The 13,455-nt window shown below is 44.9% G+C and overlaps 1 protein-coding gene across 13 annotated transcripts in view; it reads right to left on the reverse strand.

Annotated features, from left to right (window-relative positions):
• The window catches only part of adgrb3 (adhesion G protein-coupled receptor B3), a 368,383-nt gene that overhangs the window by 96,724 nt on the left and 258,204 nt on the right, over window positions 1-13,455 (reverse strand). For all 13 annotated transcript variants that reach the window (XM_071394473.1, XM_071394478.1, XM_071394475.1 and 10 more), the window contains 2 exons: window positions 9,621-9,767; window positions 5,304-5,379 (listed from right to left, as the gene is read on the reverse strand). In XM_071394473.1, coding sequence (XP_071250574.1) covers window positions 5,304-5,379; window positions 9,621-9,767 — 223 coding nt within the window. The remainder of the gene's footprint in view (window positions 1-5,303; window positions 5,380-9,620; window positions 9,768-13,455) is intronic.

The following is a 13,455-nucleotide window of genomic DNA, read 5'->3' on the forward strand; positions in this document are numbered from 1 at the left end:
TGAATCTAACAGAGATTCAGACATGTCACAAATGACACCCAATTCCCTTTTTACTGCACTACTACAAAAGTACTGCACTGTATTTATTATGGATCCCCATTAGCTGCTGCCTTCCTGGGGTCCAGGGAACAGGGTGATATTAGCTGTTGCCTTCCTGGGTCCAGGGAACAGGGTGCCATTAGCTGCTGCCTTCCTGGGGTCCAGGGAACAGGGTGATATTAGCTGCTGCCTTCCTGGGGTCCAGGGAACAGGGTGCCATTAGCTGCTGCCTTCCTGGGGTCCAGGGAACAGGGTGCCATTAGCTGCTGCCTTCCTGGGGTCCAGGGAACAGGGTGCCATTAGCTGCTGCCTTCCTGGGGTCCAGGGAACAGGGTGCCATTAGCTGCTGCCTTCCTGGGGTCCAGGGAACAGGGTGATATTAGCTGCTGCCTTCCTGGGGTCCAGGGAACAGGGTGCCATTAGTTGCTGCCTTCCTGGGGTCCAGGGAACAGGGTGCCATTAGCTGCTGCCTTCCTGGGGTCCAGGGAACAGGGTGCCATTAGCTGCTGCCTTCCTGGGGTCCAGGGAACAGGGTGCCATTAGCTGCTGCCTTCCTGGGGTCCAGGGAACAGGGTGATATTAGCTGCTGCCTTCCTGGGGTCCAGGGAACAGGGTGATATTTGGGAGGCATCCCGTGCCTCTCCCTCATCTCATGCAGCGTATATCTAGTCTATCTCCCCTGCAGAGCAAGACAAATCCCAAAACCAACTTCAAATGACACGCTTCCTCTCCTTTTGTCTAGCGTTAGCTTATTTACTTCCTGAAAATAGATATGGGGGGGATTCTATTGCTGAATAAAAATGGATGACTTTCTCTCTAGACTGGTAATATGTTTTGAAACATAATAGTACATTGTAGTTCATGAAAGGGTGACTTGGTAGAAAGCGGTCTTGGTACACTTCTGAGCCTGCCTCTCTTCTCACCTCACCTGAACTGCCCCAGAAAAGGAGAATGAAAGAGAACTCGTCAAAAGGAAGTTAATTGGAGCTTTTCTACTTTTTCAGGTTCAGATCTACACGATGTTCTCTTTGCACTTTATTTGTCTTTATCTTCAAGGGAACGTGTGTCATGGGTTGGAGAACAGAGAATGTCACATTTCCATTTACTCTTTCATCTCTCTCTCTTTCATTTACCTCCTGGGCGAACAAAACAGTAGGTAGTGATACCACCAAACTGATACTACACCGACTGACTGGTTCAAATCACACCATACTCCCTATAATATAGTGCACTACTTTTGACTAGGGCCCATAGGACTCTGGTCAAAAGTAGGGCTAAATATAGGGAATAGAGTGTCAGTCTGGTTGCTGACTGACAGTGTCTGACCTACAGTTCTCTAAGGAGGGTCGGAGAAGGTTCTAGAGCTCTCAGCTGGGCCCAAAGATGTTCCATAGAACGTCTGGAACTCTAGAGAGAAAGACTGGGTTCGATGTTTGATCCTGGGCAAGAACACCACAATCTGGGTCAGTCTGCCTGCTGTTTCCATAAACAGGCCACATTACGAAGTTAAATATGGATTTAGGACTGGTTCACAAAGAAAACTAGTGCAGATACAACATCAATGGATGGCTTTTATAAGAGTAGAATATCAGTGACCATTGGAAATCTATCTGCACTGGTAATGCTATAATTTCATCAGTAGATGATATATTTTTCACTATATTTCCTTCGGGACCGTCATACAGTGGGCTAACGGTCATACAGGACCGTCATACAGTGGGCTAACGGTCATACAGGACCGTCATACAGTGGGCTAACGGTCATACAGGACCGTCATACAGTGGGCTAACGGTCATACAGGACCGTCATACAGTGGGCTAACGGTCATACAGGACCGTCATACAGTGGGCTAACGGTCATACAGGACCGTCATACAGTGGGCTAACGGTCATACAGGACCGTCATACAGTGGGCTAACGGTCATACAGGACCGTCATACAGTGGGCTAACGGTCATACAGGACCGTCATACAGTGGGCTAACGGTCATACAGGACCGTCATACAGTGGGCTAACGGTCATACAGGACCGTCATACAGTGGGCTAACGGTCATACAGGACCGTCATACAGTGGGCTAATGTATAGTTGTAGTGCAGCACTCCCAAGGAGGCTAAGAATAGCAACACCATTTCGTTGAAAGGGTCGAGTGCTGTGTTGTTTGGGTTAGTTGAGACCGGGAACAAACAAATGATCTACGATTAAGGTTTTAAGATTTCCGACGGAAACGGGACCACGTGCGTGGATCACTGCTATGAAGAGAGGCTGGCTGATGGCTCCATTTCACCTCAGGTAGCTAACATTGTTGAATGTGTTATTTTGTCTTATCTGCTATTGGTTTTCCTCTCAGTGTATGAGGACCTGTAGCAAACGCTGTCTACTCTGTCAAAAGCAAGCTTTGTGCAACAGGAAAATAAATCTGATTGTGGGTTGTTGTAGGTAACATCTCTAGCCAGCTAGTTAACATGTAGCCAGTAGCTAACTATCTAGCTATCTGGCACTGTACACTAGCACTAACTAATTATGTGAGAGAAACAATAATAGCTACCCACATTGACAAAGTGGAAACATGTATTTAGAAAATGTTTGCTAATTAACAGAAAATGAAATATATAAATATCTCATTTGCTTAAACATTCACACCTCTGAGTCAATACATGTTAGAATAACCTTTGTAGCGACTGGGTGGATTGATACACCATCCAAAGTGTAATTAATAACTTCACCATGCTCAGAGGGATATTCAATGTCTGCTTAAAAAAATTATAAACATCTAACAATTAGGTGCCCTTCTTTGCAAGGCATTGGAAAATATCATTGGTCTTTTATGGAATCTGTGTTGGATCTGTGTTTGAAATCGACTGCTCGACTAAGGGATCTTACAGATCATTGTATGTGTGGGGTACAGAGGTGAGGTAGTCATTCAAACATCATGTTAAACACTATTATTTCATACAAAGTGACTCCATGCAACTTATTATGTGACTTGTTGAGCACAGTTTAACAGATGAATTTATTTAGGCTTGTCATAAAAAAGGGGTTGAATTCTTATTAAATCAAATCATTTCAGCTTCTCATTTTTAATACTTTGTTAAAATTTCTAAAAACATAATTCCACTTTGACATTATGACACAACATCTCAATTTGAATCCATTTTAAATTCAGGCTGTAATACAACAAAATGTGGAAAAAGTAAAGGGGTGTGAATATTTTCTGAACGTGCTGTATATCTTTACACCCGCAAAAGCTGATGGGTGGCTTGCCCATGATAGAGAATAATTGTTCTAGCTAACTAACGTTAGCTACGTAGGGGACTTGGCTACATTCCTAGGCTCATTTTGTATCAGCATAAGAGAGAAGATTGATAAAGTCATTGCTATAATTGTAATTATTTAACACTGATGGTTGTAATGATATGCAGTTTAATGTATCTTACTTCTTATAGCTTTTGCTCAGGCATCATTTTTACTTTCGCTCTATGCAAGAGATTCAAATTATAGGTCTGTGTCCCAAATGGCACCCTATTCCCTACATAGTGTACTTTAGATCAGAGCCCTACATAGGGAATAGGGTGTCATTTGATACGCAGCCTTGCCCTAACTGGATGAGAGCCTTGACAATACGTAATGACAGTAATGTCTAAACTGATAAACAGAATAACTAACAGTATTGGAAACCAGCTTGAAAGCATAAACCAACCATGAAATATTGCTTAGTCGTCCATTGTCCCTTCTAATTAGTAGTATGAGAACATAATATGATTTAACCAGGATGGAGTGAGTTCAGAAGGAGATATTATGATGATCATTTTACCCAATGTTGTGTTGTTTCCCAAATGGAACCCTATTCCTTATTTAGTGCACTACTTTTGACCAGGGCTTTGGTCAAAATAAGTACATTATAATAGGGAATAGGGTGTGATTTGGGACACGTGTTGTGTCATCCTCCTCAGCAGAAAGCAGAGATTAATTGTTGTTGAATCTGGGAGCAAAGCTTGTCGTTTTAATTCATGAAAAGTTACAGGGACACTTGACTTGATCAGCTTTGAATGATTCTTTGATAATTGGCTTGTCATTTATGGATTACACTACTGAAAGATTGTATTCTACCTCAATATTCTAAAAGAAAGCAATGCCATTTTTCCTTTTGAAGTATTGATGGTGTTCTGGTAGAATGATGCATCATGGTAGTAGTATCACACCACATCATGTTTGATCTGCTGTATATAATGTACCTTGAGAAGGGTTTTGTATCCTCATAGGTACAGTAGTATGTATAGTTTAGTACGTAAAATGAGCTTTTGCAAGTACATATAGTGCAATATAGAGGCCATTTCCTGGAAAAGCAAAGTGGAAGGAGTCTTTTATGAACCCTCCCTGGATAGCCTACACTACCTGTGAAATACTATTGGGGGATTTACACTCAGGCAGTGTAGCAGACACTTCATCAGAGAATAAAGTTTAAATCATATTTTACATCTCACCGCTGTCTCGCCTGGACCATGTCCCAAATGACTACTTATTTCCTTGTATAGGGAAGGAATAGGGCGTCATTTGGGAAACTTCCCCATGCTGAGAGAGAGAGACAGAGAGAGACAGAGAGAGAGAGAGAGAGAGAGATATAGAGAGGAGAGAGAGAGAGAGAGAGACAGACAGCGAGAGAGACAGAGAGAGAGAGAGAGACAGAGAGAGAGAGACAGAGAGAGAGAGAGACAGAGAGAGAGAGACAGAGAGAGAGACAGAGAGAGAGAGAGAGGAGAGAGAGAGAGAGACAGACAGAGAGAGAAGGAGTGACAGAGTGAGAGGGAGAGACAGAGTGAGAGGGAGAGACATAGAGAGAAGGAGTGACAGAGAGAAAGAGAAACAGAGAGAGAAGGAGTGACAGAGAGAGAAGGAGTGACAGAGAGAGAGAGCGATAGAGAGATAGAGAGACAGAGAGACAGAGAGACAGAGAGACACAGAAAGAGAGAGAGAGAGAGAGAGAGAGAGAGAGCGAGTGACAGAGCACTAGAGAGAGAGAGTGACAGAGCGTTAGAGAGAGAGAGTGACAGAGCGTTAGAGAGAGAGAGTGACAGAGCGCTAGAGAGAGAGAGTGACAGAGCGCTAGAGAGAGAGAGTAACAGAGAGTGACAGAGAGAGAGAGAGAGTGACAGAGAGAGAGAGTGACAGAGTGACAGAGAGAGAGAGAGAGAGACAGAGAGAGAGAGAGTGACAGAGCGCTAGAGAGAGATAGAGATGTTGATAGAGAAGATGTATGGCCCATCTTACCTTGGTGAAGGCAGCATCAGTCCCAGAGTCTTGTACAGGACTGTCCCCAGGATGAAAACAGGTGATCCATCCATGTCTGATGGACAGAAGGAAATCAGTTTGGACACTGTTGGTTACAGGACAGTTTTGTTGTGGTTGTGGTTGTACAGTGTCTTATGAATGGGCTGTTCATCTGAAAGATGTAATACACCTTAATAATCTCAACAACACTACGGCACAGGGTCAAAAGATAGACATCAACCAAAATATAAGGCCACAGACCCAGACAACCTCCTAATGATGGGCTTTATTTGGAGCTATATTTGGCCGTTGTTTCGCAGAAAGAATTGCCAGGCAACGAAACAAGCCACTTCACAACTTTGCTGCCAACAGCAATCAGCTAGATTGTCCTCAACAATGAATCATTGATAAAGGGTAAGGGATAGTCCAATCAATCCTTGCCTGTAAGGCAGAGGTCACTTCAAGGCGTTCCTAGTCAATCACCAAACATTTCTGCAGAAATGCCAAAAATAAAGGCTGCACTCGTTTTATGTATTTGTGTTGTGCTGTTGGCGGGAGGTGCACTTGATTCAGAAGCCCTGTGGGTGGGAGGTGCACTTGATTCAGAAGCCCTGTGGGTGGGAGGTGCACTTGATTCAGAAGCCCTGTGGGTGGGAGGTGCACTTGATTCAGAAGCCCTGTGGGTGGGAGGTGCACTTGATTCAGAAGCCCTGTTGGTGGGAGGTGCACTTGATTCAGAAGCCCTGTGTACAGGTAAGCAAAGTGTTCCCATTTTGAACCATTTCATTGTGGCTACGGCTCCCACAACCTCGGCCACAGCCAAGTTTGATACGGGCCTACATGAGATTTCATAACTCTTAAAACAATGACCAGAGAGAGACTGTCAACAGCAAATAAGTGCTTTTTTATGAGAGAGTTCATGTCTAAGTTTATTCAGCACTGTCAACACTGTTATTATTCAACGCTATTACAAAGCATAAAACTTGCTTCTCCTATCTTCCACTCGCGCTGCATTGAATGAGTAACGATGTGTATCGATAGCCCTGCGTATTTATTATTATTAACAGCTTGTCGTGTCTATTTCAATATGGAGGAATATTTCACTTTCTCTGGTCATAGGAACAACATGAATTTGTGCACGAGGCCGATGTGGTGTGACTCAGTTTTGAAATCAGGTGGAAGACAGTGTCCCTTGTCTCTGGTCAATTTCACTGGAGGAAAGGAAGGAGAGAGCAGGGACCGTGAGAGGCTGTCCCTCTTCTGTTCTCTCCCTCTCTGCTGAGACTAATGCAGTTTTCAAAACCAATCTCTGACTTCCGACTTCAGTGCGTTCAAGACAACTGGGAACACTGAAAAAAACTAGATCCTATTGGACAAAATATTTTGAATGGTCATCCAACTTGGAATTCCAAGTCGGAAACTCTGGCCTCTTTCTAGGGCTCCGAATTTCTGACCTGAAGAGCACTCTTTGACTTCATTTTTTCCCAGAGTTCCCCGAGTTATCTTGAAATCACTATGACCATCAGGTACCATCAGTCCTGTAAAATAAATTTGCTAATTATTTGCAAATGATTTACATTTATGCGAGGCACCTTCCCAACTGCTCTCATGTCACCCCGCTCCACCGCACACTCCACTGGCTTCCAGTCGAAGCTCTCATCCACTACATGACCATGGGGCTTACCTACGGAACAGCAAGAGGACCTGCCCCCCCCCCTACCTGCCTACCTGCCTACCTCCCTAGCTGCTCATCCACTACATGACCATGGGGCTTACCTACGGAACAGCAAGAGGACCTGCCCCCCCCCCTACCTGCCTACCTGCCTACCTCCCTAGCTGCTCATCCACTATATGACCATGGGGTTTACCTACGGAACAGCAAGAGGACCTGCCCCTCCCTAACTTCAGGCTATTCTCAAACCCCAACCCGAGGTCTCTTGGCCTTCCCACCCCTACGGGAGTGCAGCTCCCGCTCAGCCCAATCCAGGCTCTTCTGTCCTGGCACCCCAATGGTGGAACCAGCTTCCCCCTGAAGCTAGGACAGCAAAGCCCCCCCGGCCCCTCCCCCCCGTAGCTCTGACTCAGCAGAGCCCCCCTCCCCCTGTAACAACATTGTTACAGGGGGGTAAGTGTACTTCCTATGCCTGTGATATGTGGTTGCTACCCAGCTATCTGTAGATGAATGCACTAACTGAAATCTAATATGTTCTGAGAAGAACAATATTGGCATGCCAGTTATATAGCCAATATGCTGTGATAATGTATTAGGCCTACTGCACAAACCTCATTCCTACACAACTGTTTTTATTAGGTTAATGTTCCGTTTTTGAAGTCATGTTTTAAAAAGAATCTGAGCGGTAGATCTCGGCTTGCTTTTTGACTGCAAAAGTGATCTTGACTCAGAAAAGGTTGGTGACCACTGCTGTAAGGCAGCGATATGGAGGCTGTCGACACCTGTTGGAGCAGATCTCTGGATCTCTGCTCCAAATGGAACCCTATTCCCTACATAGGGCCCATAGGGCTCTGGTTAAAAGTAGTGCACTATATAGGGATTAGGGTGCCACTTGGGAGGCTCCCTGGATAGTTCTCCCTGCTAAACGTCTTGGCCACTCAGTAAGAGTGAGATGGTTTTCGGCGTTGAGTTAGATAATCAACTGCCATTTTGTCTATCATTGATACAGTCCAGACAAGACTGATTAAGCCAGTTAACCAAATAGTCTGTCACAGTCATGTAGACTCTGGGCTCTGCACTGGCTTGGTTTAAACAGATACAAATATCACCAGGGGCTGCTGAGGGGAGGACGCCTCATAATAATGGCAGGAACAGAGCGAATGAAATGGCGTCTTCAAACACATGGAAACATGGATACCATTCCACTCCTGCTTTAAGCCTTTGAGATTGGGTTAAGGGAACGACAATATCTTTGGTTCTGCTAGTTTGCCAGGTCTCATTTACACAATTATTATCATAGAGTCATGGTAGATGTTGTCGATCACTGCCGTTGCTATACTGTAGCTGCGCCATTCCTACCCTTTTCTGTCTCGAGGAAATATAATTTCTTATTTAGTGTAACATGTGGATTCCAGAAGGATTATAATATAAGGTCAGATGTCCTTTTCCTTAAATACACAAAAATATTTTGAAAGGGAATGTTATGCATTTTTAACACGTTTTTTGTGGACGTAGGTGATTTTGCGATGTCCCTAGGTATTATTCATCAACTTCCACCAGAAATATAAGCCATGAAAGAATAAATATTTAAAAGCTTTCTTCATTATTTTATAGAATTAGTTACATTTTCAATAATGATTATTGTAGTTATTAATATTTTATTTAAGATTATCTGTGTGCCCCTTCCATTTAAGAGAAATACCCTTTTCTACAATGACACCACATTCAGGAAGTGTCACCATTTCAATGGTGAGAAAACAATGGTGCAAAGCTCCATAGATATAAAGGCTCAGTTTGATCAATATTTTTACATTTCTCATGTTGTTAGTCTGTATGTCCCCGTATTAAATCTCCATCCTGTTAAGGCTAAATTATAGAGAAAATTCACAGCATTTTAAATATGTGAGATAGAGAAGTTCATCATTATGCTGGCTCAATCTTGCTCCACATTTCCACGCTGTTAGTTTCCACCCTGTTAGGGTTATGCACCTAACAGGTTGGAAAATGCACCTAAAAAAATAGGTGCCTGAGCTTGACCAATATGTTTTTCTGAAAATCAAACATGTCCCTTTTCTGATAGAATCGTATTGTTATATATATATATAGTATATATACTTTTTCCTCTAAAAGTGATGATGTTCATAAGGTACAGAGTAGGAATGACCCAGCTGGTGCTGACATTAGAAATGGAATGCTAGGTTTACAGTAGTACGCCACTAGATTCTAGAATGTTGGTCAAACTCCAGGCATTCTATTTTGATCAGTGGGGTCACATGATGGAGCAACAAAGGGGTCATTCTGGAGGAAGTAACTCCACATAATCAGCCATGACTACTGGACATTTGGAAATGAACCAATTTCTTACTGCACAAGTTTCAAATGCTGCTCAGAATACAGTAAAGAACATGGTTAAACACAGCCTGAAGAATACAGTAAAGAACATGGTTAAACACAGCCTGAAGAATACAGTAAAGAACATGGTTAAACACAGCCTGAAGAATACAGTAAAGAACATGGTTAAACACAGTGTGAAGAAGAGTCTCCTTATCCTGCTCCTGCTTCACCTCCTCTCCTCCTCCTCCTCCTCATCTTCATCATCATCACTACCACAATATTCATCACCATCATCATCACGGTTGTGTTACCTGTAGACTGTGGTAGAAAGATGCCCTTGGGGATAACCACCTTGTCCTCAGAGTTCCTGGCCCAGTCCACCATGCCTTTACGTCCCTTCATGGGGAAGTTGATGTCAGTCATCACAGACACTGCCGGTAGCCTCTGGATGCTGGCCACTGAGGGTGACAAAACAAGGGAGGAATTAGTTCGGTTTAGGTTTAGTTCATGTTGCACAAAATCTTGCAGTTTACATATAGACAAGAAAGCTAGATGGATAACAAAATAATTACACCCAGGAAAGGAATACATGAACCATATTATATTTTGCCATTTATGTTGTCCACACATTATCACAAAGCACTATTCAAATCAATTCAAAAGGCTTTATTGGCATGGGAAACATGTTTACATTGCCAAAGCAAGTGAAATAGATCATAAACAAAAATGAAATGAACAATCAGAAATAGAACAGTAAACTTTACACTCACAACGGCTTTAAAGGAATACAGTCATTTCAAATGTCATTATGAGTGTAGCATATAGCGATGTACAGTGTTATAACGTATCCTGCATGAGTTACAGGCAAAGGATGCTTCCTGACTTTCAAAAATCATCTATTTAGGTCTAGATGTTCTCTGGATAAAACCTCAGTGCTTTCTGAGGCTGTTGTTGCTTCACAGAATATGACTTCAGCCTCCAGACACACTCTCAGTTCCCACCATGTACTTGCTAACTTGTAAATAGTGTGAAGTTGAGTTCACACACTGAGTGTCAGAAAGACAGTGCTGTAGCACAGACCTGGGTTCAAATACTATTTACTACAAGTTCAAATACTTTATATGGGTTCGATTGAGCTTCCCTGGTCAAATGAACCAATTTAAATGGCACCACCCATCTGGCACTGCAGGCAGACTCAGGCAAACGCTCAAAGTTTTTGAAATGTTTCAGTTTAGTATTTGAACTCAGGTCTGCTGGAGCATCAGTGCAATGTGAATCTCCCATCTCCATCACCCCACATGCTGATTGAACTCGTTAACAATCAGTGCAATGTGAATCTCCCATCTCCATCACCCCACATGCTGATTGAACTCGTTAACAATCAGTGCAATGTGAATCTCCCATCTCCATCACCCCATATGCTGATTGAACTCGTTAACAATCAGTGCTTAATTTGAGCCGGATCCTGACGTGGCACCTCTCCATTCTGGACTGTTTCGTTCCGGAACCTACTTGCCCGGATCCAGTACCGACATGAGAAAAAAAAGAGACTGTTTTCAATATAAAAATGTGAATTAAAAGGGATCAGAGTTCATTCCAGTTGCCTCTTCCCTAAATCTCCAGCCCCCCATAATAAACATAATGTGAAAACGTCCATTTTCAGCCCGAACCTGATATTCTAAGAATGAATTTGTGTTGGGCCGGCCCGGCCTTATGGTTTGCACAACATTATAGGCATGTTTGAGACCAACGCGTTGCCGGTGCTGTGGTGAGAGAGAGAAGCACTCCTGTATCTCCCTCAGAACTAGAATGAGACCAACGTGTGGCCGGTACTGTGGTGAGAGAGAGAAGCACTCCTGTATCTCCCTCAGAACTAGAATGAGACCAACACGTGGCCGGTGCTGTGGTGAGAGAGAGAAACACTCCTGTATCTCCCTCAGAACTAGAATGAGACCAACACGTGGCCGGTGCTGTGGTGAGAGAGAGAAACACTCCTGTATCTCCCTCAGAACTAGAATGAGACCAACGCGTGGCCGGTACTGTGGTGAGAGAGAGAAGCACTCCTGTATCTCCCTCAGAACTAGAATGAGACCAACGTGTGGCCGGTGCTGTGGTGAGAGAGAGAAGCACCCCTGTATCTCCCTCAGAATTAGAAGGAGACCAACACGTGGCCGGTACTGTGGTGAGAGAGAGAAACACTCCTGTATCTCCCTCAGAACTAGAATGAGACCAACGTGTGGCCGGTACTGTGGTGAGAGAGAGAAGCACTCCTGTATCTCCCTCAGAACTAGAATGAGACCAACGTGTGGCCGGTACTGTGGTGAGAGAGAGAAGCACTCCTGTATCTCCCTCAGAACTAGAATGAGACCAACACGTGGCCGGTGCTGTGGTGAGAGAGAGAAACACTCCTGTATCTCCCTCAGAACTAGAATGAGACCAACACGTGGCCGGTGCTGTGGTGAGAGAGAGAAACACTCCTGTATCTCCCTCAGAACTAGAATGAGACCAACGCGTGGCCGGTACTGTGGTGAGAGAGAGAAGCACTCCTGTATCTCCCTCAGAACTAGAATGAGACCAACGTGTGGCCGGTACTGTGGTGAGAGAGAGAAGCACTCCTGTATCTCCCTCAGAACTAGAATGAGACCAACGTGTGGCCGGTGCTGTGGTGAGAGAGAGAAGCACCCCTGTATCTCCCTCAGAATTAGAATGAGACCAACACGTGGCCGGTACTGTGGTGAGAGAGAGAAGCACTCCTGTATCTCCCTCAGAACTAGAATGAGACCACCGTGTGGCCGGTACTGTGGTGAGAGAGAGAAGCACCCCTGTATCTCCCTCAGAACTAGAATGAGACCAACACGTGGCCGGTACTGTGGTGAGAGAGAGAAGCACTCCTGTATCTCCCTCAGAACTAGAATGAGACCAACACGTGGCCGGTGCTGTGGTGAGAGAGAGAAACACTCCTGTATCTCCCTCAGAACTAGAATGAAACCACCGTGTGGCCGGTACTGTGGTGAGAGAGAGAAGCACTCCTGTATCTCCCTCAGAACTAGAATGAGACCAACGTGTGGCCGGTACTGTGGTGAGAGAGAGAAGCACTCCTGTATCTCCCTCAGAACTAGAATGAGACCAACACGTGGCCGGTGCTGTGGTGAGAGAGAGAAACACTCCTGTATCTCCCTCAGAACTAGAATGAGACCAACACGTGGCCGGTACTGTGGTGAGTGAGAGAAACACTCCTGTATCTCCCTCAGAACTAGAATGAGACCAACGTGTGGCCGGTACTGTGGTGAGAGAGACGCACTCCTGTATCTCCCTCAGAACTAGAATGAGACCAACACGTGGCCGGTACTGTGGTGAGAGAGAGAAACACTCCTGTATCTCCCTCAGAACTAGAATGAGACCAACGCGTGGCCGGTACTGTGGTGAGAGAGAGAAGCACTCCTGTATCTCCCTCAGAACTAGAATGAGACCAACGTGTGGCCGGTGCTGTGGTGAGAGAGAGAAGCACCCCTGTATCTCCCTCAGAATTAGAAGGAGACCAACACGTGGCCGGTACTGTGGTGAGAGAGAGAAACACTCCTGTATCTCCCTCAGAACTAGAATGAGACCAACGTGTGGCCGGTACTGTGGTGAGAGAGAGAAGCACTCCTGTATCTCCCTCAGAACTAGAATGAGACCAACGTGTGGCCGGTACTGTGGTGAGAGAGAGAAGCACTCCTGTATCTCCCTCAGAACTAGAATGAGACCAACACGTGGCCGGTGCTGTGGTGAGAGAGAGAAACACTCCTGTATCTCCCTCAGAACTAGAATGAGACCAACACGTGGCCGGTGCTGTGGTGAGAGAGAGAAACACTCCTGTATCTCCCTCAGAACTAGAATGAGACCAACGCGTGGCCGGTACTGTGGTGAGAGAGAGAAGCACTCCTGTATCTCCCTCAGAACTAGAATGAGACCAACGTGTGGCCGGTACTGTGGTGAGAGAGAGAAGCACTCCTGTATCTCCCTCAGAACTAGAATGAGACCAACGTGTGGCCGGTGCTGTGGTGAGAGAGAGAAGCACCCCTGTATCTCCCTCAGAATTAGAATGAGACCAACACGTGGCCGGTACTGTGGTGAGAGAGAGAAGCACTCCTGTATCTCCCTCAG

This window comes from Salvelinus alpinus, chromosome 3 (genome assembly GCF_045679555.1).
Source record: "Salvelinus alpinus chromosome 3, SLU_Salpinus.1, whole genome shotgun sequence".
In the NCBI taxonomy this organism is placed as follows: Eukaryota; Metazoa; Chordata; class Actinopteri; order Salmoniformes; family Salmonidae; genus Salvelinus; species Salvelinus alpinus.